The following is a 26,951-nucleotide window of genomic DNA, read 5'->3' on the forward strand; positions in this document are numbered from 1 at the left end:
ATTTACAATACTGGTGGCATAGTTTCAGAATCACAGCAACTCACAAGCCACCAAAGTATGACAAACTGACAGATGGGTGAGGCTTGAATATATCCCACCTGAATTTAGGGATCATCTGAAGAACAGATTTGATACATGAAACACTGAAGACCGAAGACCAGAAGAGTTGTTAGATGACATCAAGAACATTATACAGGAAGAAAGCAAAAAGTTATTAGGAAGACAAGAACGAAGAAAAATATAAAAATGGATGGCAGTAGAGTCACTGAAACTTGCTCTCCAGCATACAGATTCTAAAGCAAATGAAAGAAACGAGGAGGTACAAAAGCTGAACAGAACATTTCAAAAGTCAGCTCGAGAAGATAAAGTCAACTGTTACAGCAAAATGTGCAAAGATCTGGGTGAGAAAACCAAAAAGGAAGAACATGTTCAGCATTTCTCAAGCTGGGGGAACTGAAGAAAAAATTCAAGCCTTGACTTTCATTATTGGAGGATTCTCTGGGCAAATTATTGAATGATGCATCAAGAAAAGATAGAAGAAATACACCGAGTCACTGTACCAAAGGAAATGGTTAATGTTCAACCGTTTCAAGAGGTAGTATATGATCAAGAGCCAATGATAATGAAGGAAGAAGTCCAAGGTGCATTGAAGGAATTGTCAAATTGTCAAAGAGCAAGGCACCAGGAATTGATGGAATACAAATCAAAATCTTTCAACAAAATGAGGTGGCACTGGAGACACTCACTTTATCTATGCCAAGAAATTTAGAAGACAACTATCTGGCCAACCGATTAGAAGAGATCCGTATTTGTGCCCATTCCAAAGAGAGGTGACCCAGTGGAATGTGGAAATCATTGGACAATCTCTTTGATATCCTATACCAGTAAAGTTTTACTAAAGGTAATACAGAAATGGTTGCAAGCATACGTTGACACAGAACTTCCAGAGGTTCAAGCTGGATTCAGAAGAGGCTATGGAACAAGGGATATCATTGCTGATGACTGATGGATCTTGGCTGAAAGCAGAGAATACCAAAAAGAAGTTTACCTGTGCTTTATTGACTACGCAAAGGCTTTAGATTGTGTGGATCATGACAAGCCATGAAGAACATTGTGAAGTATGAGTATTCCTGAACACTTAATTGTGGTCATGAGGAATCTGTACATGGACCAAGAGGCAGTTGTTTAAACAGAACATGGGAACACTGAATGGTTTAAAATTAAGTAAGTTGTGCAACAGGGTTGTATTCCTTCACCATACTTATTCAACCTTTATACTGAGCAAATAATCTAAGAAGTTGGGTTATATGAAGAAAAACGTGTCATCAGAATTGGAGGAAGACTCATTACCAACCTGCAATATGCAGATGATACCACCTTGCTTGCTGAAAGTGAAGAGGACTTAAAATACTGATGAACATCAAAGACCACAGCCATCTGTATGGATCGCATCTCAATGTAAAGAAAACAAAAACCATAACCACTGGACCAATAGACAACATTTGTATCAATGGAGAAAATATTGAACTTGTCAAGGACTTCATTCTTCTTGGATCAACTATGAACACTCAAGGAAGCAGCAGTTAAGAAATCAAATGACGTATTGCATTAGGCAAATCTGTAGCACAAGACCTTTTTAAAGTGTTGAAGAGCAAAGATATCAGCTTGAAGACTAAGGTGTGCCTGACCGAAGCTATGGTATTTTCAATAACGTCATATGTGTATGAAAGCTGGACAGTAAATAAGGAAGACTGTAGAATCGATGCTTTTGAGTTATGGTGTTGGAGGAGACTATTGAAAGTGCCATGGACTGCCAAAAGAACCAACAGATCTGTGTTGGAAGAAGTGCAGCCAGAGTGTTCCTTGGAGGCCAGGATGGCCAAACTTCATCTCTCATACTTCAGACAGGTGTTGTCAGGAGGGACCAGTTGCTGGAGAAGGATATTATATTTGGTAAGGTGGAGGGTCCAAGAAAAAGAGAAAGACCCCCAACGAGATGGATTGGCAAAGTGGCAGCATCAGTGGGCTCAAACGTGGCAACAATTGTGAGGTTGGCCCAGGACCAGGCAGTGTTTCATTCTGTTGTGCTATGAGTTGGTACCGTCTCAGTGGCACCACCCAACAACAACAACATTTTGGCTCTCGTGGACTTCTTTTAATTTTCTTCAGCTTCAGCCTGAATTTACATATGAGCAATTGGTGATATGTTCCACAGTTGGCCCCGGCCTTATTTTTGCTGATGATGTTTAGCTTCTCACCCGACTCTTCCCACAGATGTAGTCAATTTGATTCCTTTGTATTCCATCTGGGGATGAAGGTCATTGGTCTTGCAAAATCCTCTCATGGGATCTCCAGCATCATTTCTATCACCAAGTCCATATTTTCCAACTACCGATCTTTCCTCTGTGTTTTTAACTGTTGCAGTCCAATCACCAGTAACAATCAATGCATCATGATTGCATGTTTTATCAATTTCAGACTGAAGAAATTGTTGTTGTCAGGTGCTGGAATCAGCGGCCCTATGTTGGGTTTTCAAGAAGTGACTGGTGGGTTTGAACTTTGAGGTTCAAACAAACCTTGTGGTCCGATGCATTATCCTGCCGCACCACAACAGGAATTGGTAGAATTTTTCAATTTCATCAACACTGGTTGGTGCGTAGGTTTGAATAATAGAGGTATTAACTGGTCTTCCCTGTTAGCCTATGGATATTATCACAGCTGGCACTGGTGTTCTAGATCTTGAAGTGTTCTTTTTAACAATGAATGTGATGCAATTCCTCTTCAATTAGTCATTCTGGCATAGTAAACCACATGATTGTCTGATTCAAAATGGCCAATATTACTCCATTTCAGCTAATGCCTAGATTTTCAATATTTATGTCTTCCTATTTTTGACAATTTCCAAATTTCCTATATTTATACTTTGTACATTCCATGTTCTGATTATTAATGGATGTTTGCAGCTGTTTCTCATTTTGAGTTGTGCCCCATCAGTAAATGAAGGTCTTGTAAGCTTTATTCCATTCACATTATTATGATCAACTCTGTTTTGAAAAGACAGGTTGTATTTTGGAATGCCTTCAACTGGAGGAGCTCATTTTCCATCACTATATCTGACAATGTTCCTCTATTCATAATATTTTCAGTGACTAAAACATTCAGAAGTGATATGCCTTCTTCCTATTTTATTTTTGGTGTTGCGCTGCAGGATCAGCACTGGACTGAGAACCACAGGTCAGCGGCAGTCCAAACTCTACCAGCTGCTCCTCGGAAACCCTGTATAGGGTCGCTATGAGTAGGAACTTACTGGAGGGCACTTAACGACAATTTTGTCATAGTCTGGATGGAAGCTTTGGCAGAAACCTGTCCACCAAGGGTGACCCTGTTGGTGTTTCCGATGCCGGTGGCATAGCTTCCAGCATCACAGCAACACACAAACCACCAAGTATGACAAAGTGACAGATGAGGGACCTATACCCCGCCCCAAAAGAAGTTGGGGTAAAGTTAGGGATAGGACCTGGGCTAGGCGGGGAAGGGAAGGGGAGTGGCTCCAGGGCGATCTTGGGACTGAGATTCAGACTCGGGAGTGGGTGTGGCCCCATGGAGATGTGGCCTTGGAGGCTGCGGTGAGGGAAGTGGGCGGGAAGGCGAAATGGGCGGTGAAGAGGCCCAGCCCTCGCGGAGGAGGCGGGCGGAACAGTGCTGGGGCCGAAACGGGGCCGGAAAGTGGTGGCCGCCGGCCAGGCTCTGCCCCGCCTTGGGGCCGCCTCCCCGCGGGTTCCGTTGGCTGTGGCGGCGTCGGCCGCGGGGCGGCCGTAAGATGGCGACAGCGGCGGCGGGAGCCCTGGGCCTGCTGTGGGGCTGGCTGTGGAACGAGCGCTTCTGGCTACCCCAGAACGTGAGCTGGGCCGACCTCGAGAAGCCGGGCGACGACTACGGCTACCCGCGGGCCCGGCACATCCTCTCCGTATTTCCGCTGGCGGCGGGCATATTCTCCGTGAGGCTTCTCTTTGAACGGTAAGAACCCTCGAGGGAGCGATACGGAGGGCTGGGGGGGTGACCTGGGGATGCGGGTGCTGGAACTGCCCGAGGGGAGAGGCCGAGGACCCGAAGCCGAACTCAGGGGAACTCCCGGAAAGGGGGAGCTGGGGCCGCCGAGAAGGATGCCGTGAAGGGTACCGAGGTGGTTGTGGAGCCTGGGTAAAGACTGGCAGTAGGGGCGTGGGCCTGTTCTATCCTGGGGGTCTTCTCGGGAGCCCTACTGGGCCTTCCCCTTTCCAGACTCCAAGGAGTCTCACATGAGGAAACAGGTTGGGTGTGAGCTTGTTAGAGACCCCAAAACGAGAGCAGGAAAGGGCTAGGGGAACCGGAGCCACTTGGGACCCTTGAAGCTGAGAGCCAGACGTTCCAAGCAAAAGGAGTGGCTTCGTGGAAATCCAGGATTTGGGAGGACACTAGTTTCTGAGAGTTGAAGGAAACAGGATTAGTTAGGCCCGGGGTCTTGGTTTGTCATCTCATGGACAGACATTTGTTGAGGATATACGTCTATGTGTTTGTGTGTTCGTATAAATTCCACTAGCTTTGAAACAAGAGTAGAAATTTGGTAGGCTTGAGTGTAGTGGAACCTGAGGTTTCCAAAGTGTGGAAAAGTGTCAACTGCACAACAGGCTTTGGAAGAGGCCTGAGATGAAAGGAGGTGCCGTGGTGAAGAGAGCAAGAGCCGTGTACTTGGTAGAGGATAACTGTATTAAACAAGCTTCAGAGGGAGTTTAGTAGGATCACAACGTAATTTGCCCAACCATGTGCTCTGGGTAACAGAGATTTCACCTTTCTTAGGGTGAATTGCTCCTTATCTTCTGTCTAACGTAAAGATTTTTACTGGAGACTTGATGTAGTGATTTTATAATGTTAGCTGCTAACTGTGGGTGATTTTGATCGGGTCTTCTCAAACTCCAGGAAGGAGGAGACTCTTACTGCATGTCTGGTAATGAGGATTGCACGCTGACAATTTTTTTTTGGTCCATTTTGTCTTTACCTAGAGCAGAAATGATTGTAATGCAGAAATGCACTCCAAGATGGGTGTATATTGCAGATAAAATCATTTGTTACATTCTGAAAAGTTAGTATTATGTTTTGGATTGATTCTTTGATTTGTCTGTTATTTCTGACACAAAAATCACAAACTCTTTGTTATTCCCACCCCCTCGATACACAGGCTAGACAGGAATGGGCAACTTGGACACTGGCTACCCAAAATGGGGGGGGGGGGGCAGGCTACAAAGGCAAGAAGTGACTGGCTTACAAGCTTTCAAGAGAGAGCCGAGATCCAAAGGGTGCAGAGGAAAGTAGAATCTCCACATTAAAAAAAATCTTTGTTGTATGTTGATGTTAAGTGCTGTCAAGTGAGTTCCAACTCATGGTGACCCTGTGTAGGGTTTCTGAGATGAAACTGGTGGGTTTGAACTGCCGACCTTGCAGTTAGCAGCCCAATGCTTATTCTAACAGCAACACACAAAGTAGCTCAACATTTTCTTTTTACTGTTTGTGGGTTGTCATCAAAGCACTCTGTTCAGTGCAAAATTGAAAATGCTTTTAGCAGAAGCAATGAAACCTAAAAAGCAAAATAAATGGCCTTTCCAGCCCGCCAGCCACTCTGTGGGAGGAAGATGAGGCTTTTTGCTCTGGTAAAGGTTTATAGCCTTGGCAACTCTAGACAGGGTTGTTGTGAGTTGGAATCCATGCAATGGCACCTAACAACACAACAGGTCCTTAGAATGTAGTTTTGTGGTTATTTAAGTATAGTCATTGTATTAAGTATTCTTAGAGTGCCGGCCAAACCACTTCTCTCTCTCAAGAGTAATCTAGATCCAGGCATTCTACCTTAGCATATGTGTGTCAGTGCTGGAAAAAGAGACATCGTAATAACTGAAATGGAAAATTTACAGTTGAGGTCAGAAAATAAAGTTCATTGTCCTAGGAAAAGATTCTCAGCTTTTCGTATAAACGCACACCAATATGGAAAATTTCCCATGTATAGAATAGCTTGTTGTTTATAAACTTCTGTTTTATATACACGTATTTATCACTGTAGATTTCCAGTGGGTTCCCCAGATGGCTGTAGACATATATTCCTGTCAGAGACACTGGAAAGGATCCTTTACCTGTGGGAATTCTATCTGAACGTTTCTATGGTGCTCAGTGTCAGGGGAATAGGGGTGGATGGGAATACTGGGCTGAAAGCATGCTAGTATGATATTTCTTGGCTAGTGAGAACAGGCACCTTGTTTGTCTGATGTTTGCTACTGGCAAAGTTAACTCTGGAAGGAATCTTGCTATTTTGTTTCTCTCTAAGACCTACTACTACCAAGACCCACTACCTAAATAATAGAATTGATAGCTAGTTTACTAGTTCTTCTTTTCAGTATGTTACTCTTCTGTAAAGGGAATAGAAGCCACCCTTGTTGTTAAGTGTTGTCAAGACGGTTCCCACTCCTAGTAACCCTGTATAGAGTTTCCAAGGAGCAGCTGGTGAGTTTGAACTGCCAACCTTGTGATTCAAATCTACCTTGAGGTCCAGTGCTTATCCTATGGCACCACATCAGGACTCTCCTTCTTACAGTATAGTAATTGATACCATTTTCTCATTTCTCAAATCTCAGCTATTTCATTTCTAAAAGCAATTCATGTAGCAAATCAGACTGTAAGAGCTACAATTCCAACCTCTCGCAAATTGTAAAGCTTTTTAGGGGTTGTTATGAATTGGGCTGCTAATCTCATGGTCAGCAGTTCGAAACTACCAGCTGTTCCGTGGGAGAAAGATGAGGCTTAGAAGCTCCCGTAAAGATTTACAGCCTTGGAAGCCCTATGCAGGGTTGCTATGAGTCGGAACCGACTCCACGGCACAGAACAACAACAACAATAGTCAGGAGAGTGCAGTGGTTCTTTAGAATAAGCACTAGACTGCGAACCAAGAGGTCTGTGATTCTAGCTCACCAGCCACTCTGTAGGAGAAAGGTGAGGCTTTCTGCTCCTGTAAAGATTTACAGCCTGGGAAGCCCTATACAGGGTCACTGTGAGCCAGAACCAACTCCCCGGCACTTAACAACAACGTGTTCATGGGGGAGGAGAATCCAGATCATGTTCCCTAGTCTACTTCTGGTTTCACTGTATGATATGGCCGTCTTTTCTTATTCCTTAAACTCTCTTTCAAGGGTTAATATTTAACTCCCCTGTTCTTAGTGTTGTAGGATTTGGAAAACAAATTCACATTCATCATTATTTAATATAATTGGTTTGACTTGAAATGTGTATTTTATCTGTTTGTATTTCAAATTGTTACTGCATGTTTTAATGAATTTTTCAGTATTCCCTTTGATAAATTACCTTCGTGTATGTCAAGGAATCTCCCAAAGAATATAGAGTTTACAATTTGGTTTTACTTTCTTTTCATTATCATTAACCACTTTGAGCATTTAGTTTTGAAGTTCCCACATTTTGTAGGTAACTGTAGCCTCATCTGATGGAGATAACTTGAAAAGTCACCTGACCATACATATGAGTTTGTGGGTCACTATTTATTTTGCTAAAGAACCTATCAAAGGCATTCCTTTGTGATCCTCTGCTGACTGGTTGCTTGTGGTATTCTGCACCTTGCAGAATGCCTTGAATATAGTGTGTGGCTAATAAATACTTATTAAAAGATTGAAAAGGGTCTACTCAGATGCCGCCTGAACCTAGATCTTCAGCCTGAGATATCATAGATGTTTGGCTTGACTCAGAGAGAACAACTACATATCCTTTGTGTCTGTTGTTAAATCTCACCATATTATATTTGCACATTGTGATGTTATGGATTGAATTATGCTCACAAAAAGCATGTGCTGTAAATTCTAGTCTCTGTGTTTGTGGTTATAATCCCATTAGAGAATTAGTTGTCTTTATTATATTAATGAGACATGATTAGAGTAGAGTGTGTTTAAGTTTATCTCTTTTGAGATGTAATCGATTTAAAAAGCAAGCTAGAAAACAGAGATGGGAGAAGAATGATGCCAAGCCATATGGAGATCTCCGGTGAACCAGAAAACAAGCTTAAAGAGACAAGGACCTTCCCTCAGAGCGGACAAAGAAAGCCTTCCTGCAGAGCAGCTCTGATTTGGACTTGTGGCCTCCTAACTGGAAAAATCACGTTCTGTTTGTTATTGTTATTGTGGTATTTCTATTATAGCAGCACTAAGTCAAAATTGGTGTCCTGGTGTGGCACTGTAAGATAAACATTTGTCTGCTAACTGTAGGTTGGGGGTTCAAACCCACCAGTTGCTTCTTGGAAACCCTATATTGGGTCACTGTGAGTCTCAGCCAACTTGAGGGCACTTAACAACAACAGTATGACACTTTAGGATAAACACTGGCCTGCTAACTGCAAGGTGGGCGGTTCAAATCCATCAGCTGCTCCTTGGAAACCATATACAGGATTGCTATGAATTAGACTGGCTCAACAGTTTACAGTACTTAACAACAACAGTAAAACGGTTACAACAATACTTTGACAAGGAATTGCTGGAAATTCAAGCTGGCATCAAAAAAGGATGTGGAACGCGGAATATCATTGCTGATATCATGTGGATCTTGGCTAAAAGCAGAGAGTACCAGAAAGATGTTTGTTGTTGCTGTTGTTATGTGCTGTGGAGTCGGTTCCGACTCATAGCGACCCTGTACAGGGTTTCTGAGGCTGTTAATCTTTACGGGAGCAGAAAGCCTCATCTTTCTCCCGCATAACAGCTGGTAGTTTCAAACTGCTGACCTTGCGGTTTGCAGCCTGATTCGTAACCACTATGCTACCAGAGCACCTTAGAAAGATGTTTACTTGTTCTTTATTGACTATGCAAAGGTATTTGACTGTCTGAATAGTAACAAACTATGGATGACATTGAGAAGAATGGATATTCCAGAACATTTAATTGTGCTCATGAGGAACCTGTACATAGACCAAGAGGCTGTGGTTCAAACATAACATGGAGCTATTGAATAGTTCAGAATCAGGAAAAGTGTGCTAGGGTTGTATCCTTTCACCATATTTATTCAATCTGTATGCTGAGCAAATAACCCAAGAAACTGGATTCTATGAAAAATTTGGCATCAGGATTTCAGAAGACTCAGTCTGAGCTATGCAGATGACACAACTTTGCTTGAGGGAAGGAAAAGGATTTGATGTCCTTACTGATGTATGGATCACATCTACTGACATATGGATGTGTGCACCTCAATGTAAAGAAAATGAAAATTCTCACAATTGGACAATAAATAACATTATGATAAACAGAAAAGACTGGAGTTGTTAAAGACTTCATTTTGTTTGTACTCACAGTCAATGTTCATGGAAGCAGCAGTCAAGAAATCAAAGGAAAATTTACATTAGGCAAATTTGCTGCAAAAGATGTCACTTTGAGGATCAAAGTGTACCTGACCCAAACCATTTGCATGGGAAAGCTGAACAATGAATAAGAAAAACCGTAGAAGAACCTATGAATTTGAAGTGTGGTATTGATGAAGAAGGGCGTCCTGGTGTGGCGCTGTGGTCTAATGTGTCAGACAACAAAGTTGTTTGAACTGCAAGATCGGTGGTTCAAGCTCACCAGCAGCTCCTTGGAAACCCTATATAGGATTGCTATGGGTCAGAATCTACTTGACGGCACTTAACAACATAACAACAATTGGTGAAGAGTATTGAAAGTACCATGATCTGCCAGAAGAGCAAACAAATATGTTTTGGAAGAATTAGTCTTAAAAGCGAAAGTGGCAAGACTTTGTTTCGTGTATTTTAGACATATTGTTAGGAAGGACCAGTCTCTGGAGAAGGACATCATACTTGGTAAAGAGGGTCAGCGAAAAAGAGGAAGACCCCCAACAGCAACAGTGTATTCAAACATAACAGCAATTATAAGGGTGGCAGAGGACCCCTGCAGTGTCTCCTTCTGTTGTACATAAGGTTACTGTGAGTGAGAACTGACTCCATGGCACCTAACAGCAACAAGCATAAATTGCCTTGAGGAGATTGTTGGTAGGATTATGAATATCAAAAGCAGTTCTGGTGAGGGCTCAGAGCAACTGAGGAGAGCTATAGAAACACTATTATCTTAGAGAATACGAATGGGAGCAACAAGAGAATACTGCTAGAAATGTGAATGTTAAATGTGTTTCTGGTGATTCTTTAAAAGAAAATGATGAACATGTGACTGAAAAATGGAGAAAGGGGGCCACTTTTTATGTAGTGCAAAGAACTTTTCTGACTCACGTTCAGACATTTGGTGGAATTTGTTAGGTGCCGTCGAGTTCATTTCAGTTCATAGTGAGCCTATGCACAACAGAATGAAACACTGCCAGGTTCTGTGCCATCCTCATAATTGTTATTATGTTTGGTCTCATTGCTACTGCCACTGTGTCAGTCCATCTCATTTGGAGGATCTTCCTTTTTTTCCACTGACCCTCCACTGTACCAAGCATGGTTGGTGGAAGATAGAACTTGTAAATGATGAATTTAGCTATCTGGCTGGTAAGATTTCTAAGCAAGATCTTAAAGAGGCCACTTGGTTTTTCCTTGCTACTTATAGTAAAATGTAAGAGGAAAGAGGTGGGCTTAACAGTGAACTGTGCAAAATGAAAATAGAACTTAAAATTTGGAAAATTCTGTTGTACAAATTTAGGACATGTCCTAGAAAGTTCACTAATCTTTTGTTAAAGAGATTAAGCTTGTGGCTGATAGATCTAACCAATTACCCCAGAAGAAAACTCATCTTTAGACTGGAAAGGACAGAGAAATAAAGAAAGGAGCTAGGAAGCAGGGCCTTCCTAGGTTTAAATGTTGGGGTCACTGTCTCTTAGATATCAAAGGATGGGGCCACAGTCTCCTAGCTTTCAAAGGGTCAGGAGTGTGAAGTTGCCTTTAAAGTGTGCCAGGGGCCCAAAGCTGAGAAATTAGTGCTTCCATACCCAAGGAGGAGAAGAATGAGGTCACCACTCAGACAGATTAGGAGAATGGAGCCACCAAACCCAAGGGTCCCTTGAGGTTTGGAAGGCAGAGCTGAAGCTCATGATTGAATCCAGAGACCGTGGCAGATACTCAGAATCATCTCACCCTTTAGGCCCCCAAAGGCAATTGGGCATCAAAGAACCATTTGCTTAGGTTATCTCAGAGAACAGAGGGTTATTTTTAAGACTTGAAAGCTAATGTCATTTGTTCTGCTGGGTTTTGCATTTGTTTGGTGCCTGTTATCTCTTCTTTTTCTTCCATTTCTACCATTTGTAATGGAAATGGCTACCTTTTGGTTGTACTGCCTGTGTCCTTTGAAAGCAGATAACTTATATTCTAGATTTCACAGGTTCACAGATGAAGTGGATTTGTACCCCCGGATGGAATACACCTAAAGTCTCACACATATTTGATTTAGATCCTTCAGAAGAGATTTGGGACTTGGAGTTGATTTAAGACTTTTAGGCTGATGTGATGAGATGACTGTGTTTTGCATGTAGCGAGCACATGGATTTTGGGGGCCTAAAGGAGCTCTGGTAGCGTAGTGGTTACGAATTGGGCTGCTAACCTCAGGGTCAGCAGTTCAAAACTACCAGCTGTTCTGCGGGAGAAAGATGAGACTTTCTGCTCCTGTAAAGATTTACAGCCTCGGAAACCGTGTACAGGGTCGCTATCAGTTGGAACCAACTCCACAGAACACCACCGCCACCAAAGGGTGAGATGTTATAGATTGAATTGTGAACCCCAAAAAATGTGATATAAATTGTAACATCTACGCCTGTGTTGTCTTTGTTATGCTAATGATGCGTGGTTAGTGTAGGGTGTGTCTTGAGTTAGGATCTTTTGAGATGGGCTGTTGTAATATGTTGTAGAGTTGGTTCTGACTCAGAGTGACAGAATGTACAACAGAATGAAACACTGCCTGGTCCAGCACCATCTTCACAATCATTGTTATGTTTGAGTCCATTGTTGCAGTCACTGTGTCAGTCCATCTTCATGAGGGTTTCCTGGTTTTCTCTGACCTTCTATTAGCATGATGTCCTTCTCCATGGACTGGTCTCCTGATAAGTCCAATATACATGAAATAAAAGTCTCACCATCGGCGCTTCTCAGGAGCATTCTGGCAGTATTTCTTCTGACTGCCTATGGTATATTCAGTGTTCTTCACCAACACCTTCATTCAAAGTTATCAATTCTTCTTTGGTGTACATTATTCATTATCAGGTTTTCACATGCATATGAGACTATTGAAAATACCATGGGTTGATTCAGGTGCACCTTAGTCCTCAAAGTGACATCTTTGCTTTTTAACACTTGAAGAGGAAGAGATCCATATTTGTGTACATTTTTTTTTTTTTTGAGATAAAAAGGAGATTAAACAATTTAAGAAGCACAGATAGGGGGAGACCGATGGATGCCAAGCCACATGGAGATCTTCAGGGAGCCAAGAAACAAGCTGAAGGAGACAAGGACCTTCTTTCAGAGACGGCCTTGTATTCAGATTTCTAGCCTCCTAAACTGTGGTTGGAGTCCTGGTATGGCCCTGTGGATTAATGTCCTGGACTGCAAAGTCGGTTTGAACCGCAAGGTTGGCAGTTCAAGCTCACCAGCCACTCGAAAACCCTATACAGGGTCAGAACCAACTTGATGGCACTTAACAGCCACAGCGAACTGTGTGGAGTCCAGGTGTGGTGCTGTAGGATATGCACTGGACCACCACTGGTCAGTTTGCCAACCACATGGTTGGCAGTTCAAACTCACCAGCCACTCCTCGTAACCCCTAAGCACCAGTCAGTATGCGCCAGAACCAACTCAATAGCACTTAACAACAAACTGTGAGAAAATATATTTTTGTTTGTTAGAGTCATCTTGTGACATTTTGATTATAGCAGCATTAGACAATATTGTGGCACTATAGGATAAGTAGTGGATTGCTAACTGCAGGGTTGGCAGTTCACATCCACCATCCACTTCTTGGAAACCCTATACAGGGTCGTTATGAGTCGGACCCAACTTGACAGAATTTAGCAACAAGATAATTAAGACCTTTCTGTACAGCTTTTCCTTCTTTTCCTACACACACTCGCTATCAAAAGAGATTTAAGAAAAAAAAACCCACTTCAATTTGATTTTTAAGTTTTCTTTTAATTTTGTTGATAGAGCCCTGAGGGAAAGATTGGTCTGTCTGGGTCTGACTTAAAAACTGGTTTTTAAAGCTGAAATAGTTTGAAACTTAGTAATTGAGTCCCTTGAGCAGGTGTTCCTTAGGGCCAAGGGGGAAGCTTGAGACTCAAAACTACAGAGCTATGTAAGCTTATTTTTAATATGGTAGTGCAGTGGGAGCCTGTGACTGTCAGAAGAAACTTGTTTTGTGAATTCTATGGGGGATGGGTGCAAACTCTCAATACATCTCTTCTCTGCCGGTCTAAAGAGCCTCCTCCACACCGTTCTCTTTCACCAGAGACTGAGCAAACTCACTAACTGGCAGCAAAAGTAGTGACTCATTTCTTGTGCTCATTTGTTAACCACTCGTTTCATCTTCCTCTTGCAAGCCTTGCTACCTCTGCTGCATACTGCCTTTTCCCCCCTCACTTCCGCTGTCTACATGGAGAAAGAATTTTTCCCCCTCTTCTTGGCAGGTGAGCTGCCCTCCTCTGGGACTCATGTCATTTCATAGCATTGTGACCCAATATGACTAGGTCTTCCAGAGAGAGGAGAGAGTCTTTGCGTAAGATAAGCACTGAACTGCTAATTGCAGGTCGGTGGTTCAAATCCAGCGGCTCTTCAGAAATCCTAGACAAGGTCTCTACAAGGCAGAACCAACTGTAGGCACTTACAACAACAAAGACTGAAAGACTGCCCATTCCATTGCATCCCTAAGGTATTCCATCAGTTATTATTGAATTGTAAATCACAGAATCACATTTGTAGATCCAGCCAAGTGTGATTGAAAAAGATGGCCACATGACCTTGCCCTTATCTGAGAACCTAAATCTTAATAATTTCCAGATGGTCAGAAGTCTTCTCTACCCCTCCTCCCTCTGGGAAAACTTCTCCCTCCAGCCTTTTCTGTGTTCTGGGTGTTGTTGATTCTCTGCAGACAGCCCTGAGTACTGTCTGTCATGCCTGAGGTCAGGTTCCTGTCTATTTCCCTGGAGATTATATATGTTCGTCACTAGACAGAAACATGTCAGATATTTTTGCTTTAGCCACTTCCTGATTCAGAAAATCAGGGTCTTCTGGGTGGAGAAAAAAGAGATTAATGAAGAGGAGGTAGCAAGTGAAATATATTGCCTCCATATTAAAGTGAGAGGAGGAGATAGACCTATTTTGACTTCTTCTCCAGAGGTATTTGTAGGCAAATCAAAACTGCCTTTTAAAGAATTCCCTACTTTTTTTGTGTGAGGGGGAGGGGCAAGGTGTTTGACCTCTTTGAGTGAATCCACCCCTACTTTACCATTAGGAAAGTTAAATGAGGCATTACTACAAATATAGTTAGCCATACCGCTTACAACTATAAAGGAATTTGAAAACAAGGAGTTTTCTTTGCTTTAGACAATAGTTCTTTCTAAGAAATAGGAAATCGTTTCTTAAATGATTTAAATGACTAGTTAACTAATTTTTATTTTGATCTTCTATTAGCAATGTCTTCCTGGAAGTGCCATCTAGCCAAGTGTTGCTCTGTAGTTTTGTTGTTCTGTGTTTATCTTCTCAGTTGATAAATGATCTGCAAACAGACGAGTTAGTCAGGTAGTTAAATGTACAAGGAGAGCTTCACAAACCTCATAAGAATGATTTTTGTTAAGTGCCATCGAGTCAATTCCTAATAACCCTGTATTATATCTCCTTTTGTAAATTAAAGTTTATCGGGATTTCTTTAAAAATGTTTTTCCTTGTAGTTTTTAGCTTTTGAGCAGTGGCAACATTCATAAGAAGTCTCAATTATAAACATGGAGAGTCTCAAACTACATCATATGTTGTGGTTGTGTTTAATTCTTCTTGGAAAAGTCTGTGATTATAGGTTGAAATTAACTTGAATGTCTACTGACTCCTAAGAGATCAGTGACCATCTCCTACACTTAGTAAATATGGAGCCAGTAGGTTTTCTGATTTCCTTTTTCATGTTTGCTGACACTTCCTCCATGGCCCATCTGTCACCAGCGGGCTAGGACTGTGGACCTTGTGGTTCATAGTCCAGTGTTTGTCATATGGAGCCAGTGTTAGTTCCTCTAGCCAGTGTTAATTCCATTCATTTTTCCATGAACTTTTTGAAACCCTTTTATATGCTAATATTTACCATGCTAGAAATTAAGACTGAGAAAAATGTTTTAAATATGTCATTATTATATCATTTAGAAATATTAATGATACTGGGGAGAAGAAAAAATAGGCAATAACTATTTAAAGGGTACTAAGGAGCTCTGGTAGCGTAGTGGTTACAAATCGGGCTGCTAATCTCACTGTCAGCAGTTTGAAACTACCAGCTGTTCCACAGCAGAACGATGAGGCTTTCTGCTCCCATAAAAGATTTAAAGCCTCAGAAACCCTGGATAGGGTCGCTGTGAGTCAGAAATGACTCCATGCACATAGCAACAACAAGAAGTTTCTGCTAAGAATGATTTCTTAAAACTTTTGGAATCTGTGTTCTTGGTTGCACAATATGGTGACTATAATTGATGTTATTGAATTGTATGATTAAAGTGGAAAAATTTTATTATGTATATTTTACTATGATGATAAACATATATGGCAACATATATGATAACATATATGACATTTTAAAATAAAAGATAAAAATATATTTCCAAGAAAAAGCTAGTGGCAAGAGTGGCATTGTGTTATATGTTTATAAATCTCTTTATTATCTGGTTTATTAGAAGGTAGCTGGATTCTCACACCTGTTTCTGCAATTAGTCTGTTCTGTTATCTTATTTGATGAAGAGCATGAAGAAAATCTGGTCTTACACAGATATGATTCCCAGCTGTTCTCCACCCACACTCTGAGAATCACTGCTCTATAAAAAGTAAAGTACTCGTTGGCTACTATGCAGTAAAACGTCAAATTATTATTAAAATATTTTGTGTGTGTCTGACATACTTACATAGTCCAAATAATTTCTTGTTATATGAAAACTTCTTCTTTCCTTTATATAGAATGAGGTAAGATATAATGAGATGCAGATTCTTCTGTCTCATCACAATACCTAGGTTCATCAGATTGCACAAAGCATTAATTCTTTAAGATAAAAGGTCTAAGTGAAATAACTTTGCTATAAGTGAGGAGAGGTATGAAGAATAGTCTGGTATAATTTCACAGTGTGTGCTTTTGTCATAGTTTAGCATAGTATGTGTCTTAGAGGGCCTTTTCTTTTAGACTGTTTCTGTTTTATTTCAAGGGCAAATTTGCCAACTTTTTAAATGATCCTCAAAGGAAACTGTAATGATTACTTGCATAGTTTATGCAAGAAATGATGGGTTTGGTGTAGGTGTCCTTGAAAAATACAGTACCTTGGACCCCTGTGAACCTGGGTGGAGACCTGCATAGCCAGCAGTATGGCAAGACCCAGGGAACCTGGGCCCAGAGACAGTGACATGGCCACAGAGGACTAGAGTGGAGTGTGAAGTGTCTAGCTGATATGAAATGAGGGGAGATGCACAAGAACACCCATACTTGCAGATAGTACCCACTTGACCTGACTTTGATGGCTGGATGATCAGAACTCGACTAGAAGAAGAAAGAAGAGGGAGAAAAAAAAAAAAGAGTAACTTGATATAATTTATATAGATGTAATAGCTCAAAAAAGGGAACAAATTTTTACAGCGAGGATCCTTCCCACCCCCTCAGTACACAGAGTTGACAGGGATGGGCAACTTAGACATTGGTTACCAAAAATGGCGGGGCAGGGGAGGGGGAGACCCTATAAAGGCAAGAAGAGACTGGCTTACAAGCTTTCAAGAGGGAGCCTAGTTCCAGATAGGGCAGGGGAAGGTAGAATCTCCACTGAATGATTTCCCATCTGTTGGGACCAGGCTGGCGAAAGGAAATGGGGATCAGACTCTTGTGGTACAATAGTGAATAATTGCCATCAGGACTGACTGTAAGGGTAGGAAATATAAAGGTAGATGTTTTTTGACAAAAGGAGGGGAGAGATTGATTTTGCAGCCCAGGAGCGGAGGTCCCTGGGACCATCAAGTGAGAAGAGCGGAGAGCAGGACCCTACCCAGAGAGGCAGAGACGCCAAGGATAGAGACAGAGACGATGATGTGGACAGATGGAGCGGCTGGGGAACACTGAATTCAGGGAGGGAGAGGGGCTGTGTGCTGACGGCTGGTGGGGGACCGGGCCTGTGGGGTGTACCCTTTGGTTATTTGATGATGCATGAGGGGATTGTAATCATTGCAATGCAACGAAATATGGGCAGGATGAATGTAAAACTGATATTCTTCCATGTAAAGCTCACAATAAAAACCTATATAAAAAAAGTATAGTACCGTGTCCATAATAAAGCCTCTTTTTTTAATCCCAACTTTTGTTGTTGAAAATATCACTGTAAAACATATACCAATTCAGTTTCTACATGTACAATTCAGTGGCATTGATTATATTATTCATGTTGTGTAGCTATTCTCACCCTCCCTTTCCAAGTTGTTTCTTCCTCCTCCATTAACATAAACTCACTGACCCTAAGTTTCCGATCTGACATTTCAGGATGCTTTTGTCAATTGGATCTCATATAGATAGTTCTTTAAAAGTGCATGGCACAGCAAATATTGTTGAATGATGATGCACAGAGGAGATTATAATCACTGCAATAAAACGATGAGTGTAAAACCAATGTTCTCCCATGTAAACTCTATCACTCAATTCACTTAAAAAGTGCATGGTACTGTAAAATGGCGTAGCATCAGAACTCATCTAACTTCAGAGGGAGAGAGAGAATCAAAATCATCAGCCTAAGATTGATTCCTATGAAGTGGAGGTCAGATGTATCTCCTTCCTCTCTTGGACCTTTTTGCCAATTCTGACACCAGCCATCCCTCCTATGGTTCTTTTACTTATCTTTTGCATTTAAAATTTTGTTTCAGTGGCAACACAGAACTCACAGACTGTACTCATAGTTTTAGGGCGTATTAGAGAAGTAACAAGTCACAATTCAGGACTAGGAATGACTCAAAATATACTTCTTTGAACAGGACAGCTTCTTGGTCATGCCCTCACACAGACCTTTCTTGGTTCTAGGCCCCTTAGCCCCTGATTTTCTCAGGCAAGTGTTACAAGCTCTTTAGCTCCATTGACAAGATACCCTACTCTTGTACTCTTATCAAAAAGCCTCCAACTCAAAGGCTTCTATGGACCAGGAAACCCACCATACTGTCTTTGTTCTCCTGGTTCTGCTGCTGCCATTCCCTACCTCTGCACTTCTCTGTGCTTGCTGTTGCTACTGCTCTTCTGTCTCTTGCTGTCTTCAATATTACAGCTCTAGGAGTATAGAAGGTTCTCAGTGCAGAGACCCGAAGTCTGAAGGCCACACTCAGTTCTTGGTTCTTCTCTTGATAGTAATAAAGTCCCCTTCCTAACCTCTGGGATTGACTTGTTTTAAACCTAGTGAGATGGCAAAAACTGACCACTCTTCTTGTTAAGTTTCCTTATACTGTATTTGCATGGCCCCACCCTCCTTAAGAGTACCAGCCACACAAAGGCAAGAAGTGACTGGCTTACAAGCTTTCAAGAGGGAACCTAGATCCAGAGGGCCTGGGGGAAGGTAGAAGAATCTCCAGTGAGTAGTATTCAATTTGATTAGGTGGGGCTGATGCAATGAAATGCAGACGGGTTTCTTGTGACACAATAGTGAATAATTGTTATCAGGACTGATTGTGAGGGTTGGAAATGTAAAAGCAGACGTTTTATAGCAAGGAGGGGAGTGACTAACTTTTCAGTCTAGGAGCGGAGGTCCCTAGGACCATCAAAGGAGAAGAGCAGAGAGCAGGACCCTACCCAGAGAAGCAGTGATGCCTGAAGTAGAGCCAGAGATGATGACGTGGAGCGATGCAGCAGATAGAGACTTTAGATCCAGAGAGGGAGAGCAACTGTATGCTGAAGACCTGGGTGGGGGGTACGGGGGAAGGATTGCATGGAGGGGATTGTAACCATGGCAATGCGATGATATACGATAGAATGAATGTAAAACTAATGTTCTCCCATGTAAACTATCACATAATTCACAATAAAACATTTAAGAAAAAAAAAAAAGAGTACCAGCCACCTTATTTATATTATTAGCAAGCTGTCCAATTCACTTGATGGGCCACAGCATCTTTATTTGCATATTGTTGTTGTTAAGTGTTGACTCATCGAGACCATGTATAGTGTTTCCAGGGAACAGCTGGTGGGTTTGAACCGCTGATCTTGCAGTTAGTAGTCCAGTGCTTATCCTACAGCAACACAGCAGGATTTTTTATTTGCATGGTCCCACCCAATCATTTTGTAAGAGTACCAAGACCATGGTAGGTGTTGCTGTTGTTGTTAAGTGCCATTGAGTCAGTTCCAACTCTTATCAACCCTGTGTAGGGTTTCCAACAAGTGGCTGGTGAGTTTGAACCACGGACCTTGTGGTTCAAGTCAGCCTTGCAATCCAGTGCATTATACCATAGCACCACACCAGAAAGGGCCATTTAAAGTAATTCACTGTACTGCAGATGTTCAAGGCAAGCATTTTTTACTAATTAAGTTAAACCTAAGCACTGGACCTCAAGATTAAATCACAAGGTCAGAGGTTCAAACTCACCAGTCACTCCTCCGACTATGAGTCAGAACCAACTCGACGGCACTTCACAACAACAACAACAACAACAACATTTTTGGTTTAAAGATGACTTCAGGTGATATTTTTGGTTTAAAGTTTAAAGATTACCAGGTTTCCTGTAGTCTCCATAGTTGCAAAAAGTCTGGGTTTCATGAGCATTTCTAATTCTGTTCCGTTTTTCCACTGTTTGATCTGGATAAATTCTGTCCTTTTAAGAATTTACTCAGACTTCAGACTTTCTGGAGCTAAGGGAGCTGGATGAATTCCTGAAACTATTGTCTGAGATAATCTTTAAAATTTAAATCAAACATATCCCTGGAAGTCTTCTTAAAACCAAATAATAATTTATCTTAACTAGAACCTAAAAGTATGCCTTGAGCACAGGCTTAGTTATCTAACTTTTCTATAACAAAAATACCACAAATGAATACCTTTAAGAAATAAATGTATTCTCTCATTACCGTTTAGAAGACTAGAAGTCTGAATTCAGGGTACCAGTTCTAGGGAAAGGCTTTCTGACTCTGGGTAATGCCATTGTGTCCTTTCAACATCGGTAGGCCTTGCATTCCTTGGAGATCATTATGTATGTTGGCATCAATCTTCCCTGGGTCTAGGAGGTTCTCAGCACAGAGACCCAGGTCCAAAGGATATACCCCACACACGGTTCTTCTTTCTTGATGGTCCTGAGGTGTCCCTCCTTCTCTGTTTCTCTTTCCTTTTATCTCTTTCTTGTAAGATAAAAGGTGAAAGCAGGCCACACTTCAGGAAAATTGTTCTTAGATCAGACCTGTGACTTAATAAGTGTGTTGCATCCCTTCTTAATTCCCTTAAAATTGCTTGAATGATCACATCAGATCACATTATGGGAAATGTTTATATCATTATATGACTGTCCAAATTATATCATTACATAATTGCTAACCACTGAAACACATTGACACATTTTGAGGGGGGGCGGTGAACAGGGGTGGACAGTTCAATCTATGTCAAGCAGTATGTTCTTTTAAGAACTATTTTTATCAAGATAAAATGTCTGAGACAAATGACCTAGACAAATAGACCTGGACTCTATTCTGGAAGGAGGGCAGGCCTTGGAAATGCCTGAGAAGGAATTCAGAAAAATGATTATAAAATATTTTTTTATAAACTTTATAAAGTTTTTATAAACTTTACAATGGAGTTGAGAAAAACAAAGAAGAAGTCAGGAAAGTGCTACAGGAACAATCAAATAAGATAGATACAGCATTGGAAACAATTAAAAACCTACAGAAAGAGGTCCAAATGATTAGTAACAGAATATCAGAAATAGTCAATACTCTGAAAAGGCAGAGGAGTAGAATAGATGAGATGGAGGGCAGAACCAGTGAGCTGGAAGACAAATCTCTCAATACCACTAAGATAGAAGAACAATCACAAAAAAGGATAAAAAATTCTGAAGAGGGTCAAAGATTCATGTTGGACAACATGAAGAGGAATAACTTAAGAATTATTGGCATTCCAGAACAAGAAGAATCACACAAGTCCACAGAGGAAATAGTTGAAGAACTGCTGGAAAAAAATTCATATAACATCCTGAAAAGTGAAAAGATAAAAATTCAAGAAGCTTAACGAACCCCAGGAAGGATAGACCCCAAAAGAAAATCACCAAGACATATAATCAAGCTCTCCAAAATCAAAGATAAGGAGACACTTCTGAAAGCAGCCAGGGAAAACAGTGTCACATACGAAGGCAAGCAAGTCAGATTAAGCTCGTACCTCTCAGCAGAAACCATGCAAGCAAGAAGGAAATGGGGAGACATATATAAAACCCTGAGAGAAAAAGCTTGCCAACCTAGAATCCTTTATCCAGCAAAGCTATCAATCAAATATGACGGTGTAATCAAAACATTCTAGGATAAACAGAAGCTAAGGGATTTTGCCAAAGCCTACCCTGCACTACAAAACATCCTAAAGGGAGTTCTGTGTACTGAGAACCAACAAGAACAGACAACAACCAGAGATTGACATACGTGGCAGCACCTCCCAGAATTAAGTCAACAGAAGGAAGAGTTGAGAACAGAACAAAACTATAAGAACAAACTCAGAGAATCTGGGAGGTCAGTCTATGATCAAAACAAGTACACTGTAAAAGAAAGTAAACACGTAGGAACAGAGATCCAGATAGTGAGAAGGTCAGGTCGATTACAGGATAAAATAGACTGCACTAAATGGAGGGAAAAGTTAATGGACTATAAAGCAACCTCAAAGAAAATCAACACTTCACAATATACCAAGAGAATGAAAATCCAAGAAGAACATGGACACTTTAAAACTATGAGAAAATTCACAAGAAAGAACACAAAAGTCATGAATTCAACAAAGGAAGACACACAGAACAAAGAAAGCAGCAACACCACACAAAAAAACAAACATAATGGCAGCAATTAATCAATACCTACCTATGATTACACTGAATGTAAATGGATTAAATGCACCTGTTAAGAGAGAGTGTGGCAGAATGGATAAGAAAACAAGATCCTTCAGTAAGCTGTCTGCAAGAGACACATCTCACACACAGAAACAAAAACAGATTAAAAGTCAAAGGATGGAAAAAATATACCAAGCTAATTGCAATAAAAAACAAACATGAGTGGCAGTACTAATCTCTGATAAAATAAACTTTAAGGCAAAAGAACTATTTTTATGGGATCAAAGTGACAACAGCAGCTCAGAAGGTTAAATGGGGACCTTGGGGGCTTGAAGCTTATGTTACTGGAAGTAACATAAGCGTGCTGTGGAGTCAATTGCGACTCATAGCGACCCTGTATAGGGTTTCCGAGGGTGTAAATCTTTATGGGAGTAGAAAGCCTCATCTTTCTCCTGTGGAACGGCTGGTAGTTTTGAACTGCTGACCTTGAGGTTAGAAGCCCAACATGTAGCCACTGCGCTACCAGAGCTCCTTGGCAGTTTAAGACATAGCAATCATCCATGATAAGTCTGATATGAGCAGCCAGTCAATTGAAAGGAAGTTTTCCTTGGAGGTGTGGCCTGCTTTCAATATATTGGACACTCAGGTAGTGTAGTGGTTACGAATCAGGCTGCAAACCTTAAGGTCAGCGGTTCGAAACTACCAGCCGCTCCGTGGGAGAAAGGTGAGACTTTCTACTCCCATAAAGATTTACACCCTCGGAAACCCTGTACAGGGTCACTATGGATCGGAACCGACTCAATGGCACTTAACAACAACAACAACAGGCAAAATTTGCTTGCTTTTTGCTGGGTTTGGATTCTGCATCTTGCTGGTCACTCAACTGCTAGTTCTTTAGACTTGAACTAATGGCTGCTCTATTGCCTGCCTGCCTTTTGACCTCTGGATCTTGCTTGGTTCATCAGCCCTGTAGCTACAAAATTCAGAGCCTTTAGCTTTCTAGTCTTACATCTGACCCATGAACTCTGGTAGTGTAGTGGTTACAAATTGGGCTGCGAACCGTAAGGTCAGCGGTTCGAAACTACCAGCTGCTCCGCGGAAGAAAGATGAGGCTTTCTGCTCCCAGAAAGAGCAACCTCAAAAACCCTGTACAGGGTCGCTATGAGTTGGAACCGACTCCACGGCACATAACCACTACCACCACAACTGTGTGAGCCATTTCCTAGATTGTTATTGTTGTTAGAGGCTATCAAGTCAGTACTGACTCATAACGACCCTATGCACAATAGAATGAAACACTGCCCAAAACACTGCCCGGTCCTAGGCCAACCTCAGGATCGTTGCTACGCTTGAGCCCCACTGATGCTGGCACTTTGCCAGTCCATCTCACTGGGGTTCTTCCTCTTTTTCTCTGACCCTCCACCTTAACAAACACGATTGACTGGTCCCTCCTGACAATATGTCCGAAATATGAGACATAGACTGGCTTCCAAGGAGCACTTTTTTTTTTTTTTTTTAAAGTTTTTATTGTGAATATGTGATAGTTTACATGGGAGAACATTATCTTTATGTTCATCCTATACAGGAGGATGAGGATGTATATATATTCTTCCATTTTTGTAAGTCTCTTTTGGTTTCTTGTAGTAGTGTTCTGTAGTTTTCTTTGTACAGGTCCTTTGTTTCTCTGGTTATGTTTATTCCTAGATATTTCATCCTTTGGGTGGCTATTGTAAATGGTATTGCTTTCCTGGTGTCCTTTTCAGCACTCTATTGTTACTATAGAGGATGGCTATACTTCTTCCAACATAGATCTGTTTGTTCTTTTGGCACTCCATGGTACTTTCAGTATTCTCCTCTAATACTATAACCCAAATGCATCAATTTTTCTGTGGTTTTCCTTATTCACTGTCCCAACTTACGCATCCTCATGAGGGAGGTTATTGAAAATATCATGGCTTGAGTTAGGCACACCTTAGTCCTCAAACTGACATCTTTACTCTCAACACTTTAAAAAGGTCTTGTGCAGCAGATTTGCCTAATGCATTACGTCATTTGATTTCTTAACTGCTCCTCCCGTGAGTGTTGGTGGTTGATCCAAGCAAAATGAAGTCTCTAACAATGTGAATCTTTGCTCCAATGCTAAGAATATTGTTTATTGGTCCACTGGTGAGGGTTTTTGTTTTCTGTACATGGAGATGCAATCCATACCGAAGGCTGTGGTCTTTGATCTTCATCAGTATTTTAAGTTCTCTTCACTTACAGCAAGCAAGATTGTATCATTTGCATATCGCAGATTATTAATGAGTCTTCCTCCAATCCTGATACCATGTTTTCCTTCATATAACCGTGCTTCTCGGATTATTTACTCAGCATACAGGTTGAATAAGTATGGTGAAAGAATATAACCCTTTTGCACATCTTTCCTAATTTTAAACCATCCAGTGTTCCCATGTTCTGTTTAAACAACTGCCTCTTGATCTATGTAAAAGTTCCTATAAAGCACATTTAAGTGTTCTGGAATACTCATACTTCACAATGTTGTCCATAGCTTGTCATGATCCACACAATCAAAAAAAGCCTTTGTGTAGTCAATAAAGCACAGGTAAACATTTTGGCTTTCAGCCAAAATTCATCTAATGTCAACAGTGATATCCCTTATCCCACGGCCTCTTCTGAATCTGGCTTGAATTTCTGAAAGTTCTCTGTCAATGTATGGTTGCAGCTGTTTCTGTATTGCCTTTAGTAAAACTTTATTCACATGGGACATCAATGATATTGTCCAATGATTTCCACATTCCATTGGGTCACTTCTCTTTGGAATGGGCACAAATATGGATCTCTTCCAATCAGTTGGCCAGATAGTTGTCTTCCAGTTTTCCTGGCATAGATGAGTGAGTGCCTCCAGTGCCGTCTCATTTTGTTTGAAAGATTTCAGTTTTTATTCTATCAATTCCTGGTGCTTCATTCTTTGCCAGTTTCTTCAATGCATTTTGGACTTCTTCAGGATCATTAGCTCTTGATCATATGCCACCTCTTCAAATGGTTGAACATCAACCATTATCTTTTGGTACAGTGACTCTGTGTATTCCTTCCATCCTCTTTTGATGCTTTCTGCATCATTCAATAATTTGCCCAGCGAATCCTCCAATAACAAAAGTCGAGGCTTGAATTGTTTATTTAGTTCCCCCAGCTTGAGAAATGCTGAGCATGTTCTTCCCTTTTGGTTTTTTAACTCCAGGTCTTTGCACATTTCGTCATAATATTTGACTTTATTTTCTCAATCAGACCTTTGAAATTTTCTGTTTAGCTCTTGTACCTCTTCACTTCTTCCATTTGCTTTAGCGTCTCTATGCTAGAGAGCAAGTTTCAGAGTCTCTTCTGACACCCATTTTGGTCTTTTCCTTCTTTCTTGTCTTCTTAATGACTTTTTGCTTTCTTCATGTATGATGTTCTTGATGTCATCCCACAACTCTTCTGGTCTTTGGTCTTTAGTGTCTAATGTATCACATCTGTTCTTCAGATGATTTCTAAATTCAGGTGGTATATATTCAAGGTCATGGACTTTTTTTCATTTTCTTCAACTTCAGTTTGAATTTGCATTTGAGCAATTGATGGTCAGTTTCACAGTCTGCCCCTGGCCTTGTTTTGGCTGATGGTATGGAGCTTTTCCACCATTTCTTTCCACAAATGTAGTTAGTTTGATTCCTGTGTATTTCATCTGGTGAGACATGGTGTATAGTTCTCTTTTATGTTGGTTAAAAAAGGTATTTGCAATGAATACATCACTGGTCTTGCAAAATTCTGTCATGTGATCTCCAACATAATTTCTATCGCTAAGCCCATATTTTCCAAATACTGATACTTCCTCTTTGTTTCCAGTCTTTGTATTCCATTCACCAGTGATTATTAATACATCCTGATTGCATGTTTGATCAATTTCAGACTGAAGAAATTGGTAGAGTTCTTCTATTTCATCCTCACTGGCTTTAGGTGGTTGGTGCATAAATTTGAATAGTAATGGTATTAACTGGGCTTCCCTGTAGGTGCATGGATATTATCCTATCACAGACAGTGTTGTGTCTCATGACAGATCTTGATATGTTCTTTCTAACGATCAATGCGATTGTCAGATTCAAAATGGCCAATACCAGTCCATTTCAGCTCACTGATGCATGCCTAGGATATCGATGTTTTTTGCTTTCCATTTCATTTTTGTCAACTTCCAGTTTTCCTAGATTCATACTTCTTAACAGTCCATGTTCCAACTATTAATGGATATTTACAGCTGTTTCTCTTCATATTTTGAGTTGTGCCCCATTAGCAAATGAAGGTCCTGAGGACTTTACTCCATTCACATCATCACAGTCAACTCTACTTTGAAGAAGCAGCTCTTTCCCAATTTCATTTTGAGTGCCTTCCAACCTAAGGGCCTCATTTTCCAACACTATATCTGACAGTGTTTCTTTGCTATTCATAAGGTTTTCAGTGTCCAAATATTCGCAAGTAGTTCATCCCTCCTTCTTCCTAGTCTGTTCATCTGGAAGCTCATCTGAAACTTGTCCACTGTGGGTGACCCTGCTGGTATTTAAAATACTTTTGCATAGCTTCCAGAATCACAGCAACACACAAGCCACCACAGTACAGCAAACTGCTAACAGAAGAGTGTTAAATATTAACCTCTCTTTATATATACATTTATAATTTTCACTGGTTT

At 41.0% G+C, this 26,951-nt stretch overlaps 1 protein-coding gene across 1 annotated transcript in view; it reads left to right on the forward strand.

Moving 5' to 3' along the window:
* The first annotated feature begins 3,628 nt into the window (after positions 1-3,628).
* The window catches only part of CERS5 (ceramide synthase 5), a 60,502-nt gene continuing 37,179 nt past the window's right edge, over positions 3,629-26,951 (forward strand). Inside the window, exon 1 of the mRNA XM_006870056.1 lies at positions 3,629-4,017. Coding sequence (XP_006870118.1) covers positions 3,653-4,017 — 365 coding nt within the window. The 5' untranslated portion in view covers positions 3,629-3,652. The remainder of the gene's footprint in view (positions 4,018-26,951) is intronic.

Source organism: Chrysochloris asiatica, unplaced genomic scaffold (assembly GCF_000296735.1).
Source record: "Chrysochloris asiatica unplaced genomic scaffold, ChrAsi1.0 scaffold00138, whole genome shotgun sequence".
NCBI classification, from domain to species: Eukaryota; Metazoa; Chordata; class Mammalia; order Afrosoricida; family Chrysochloridae; genus Chrysochloris; species Chrysochloris asiatica.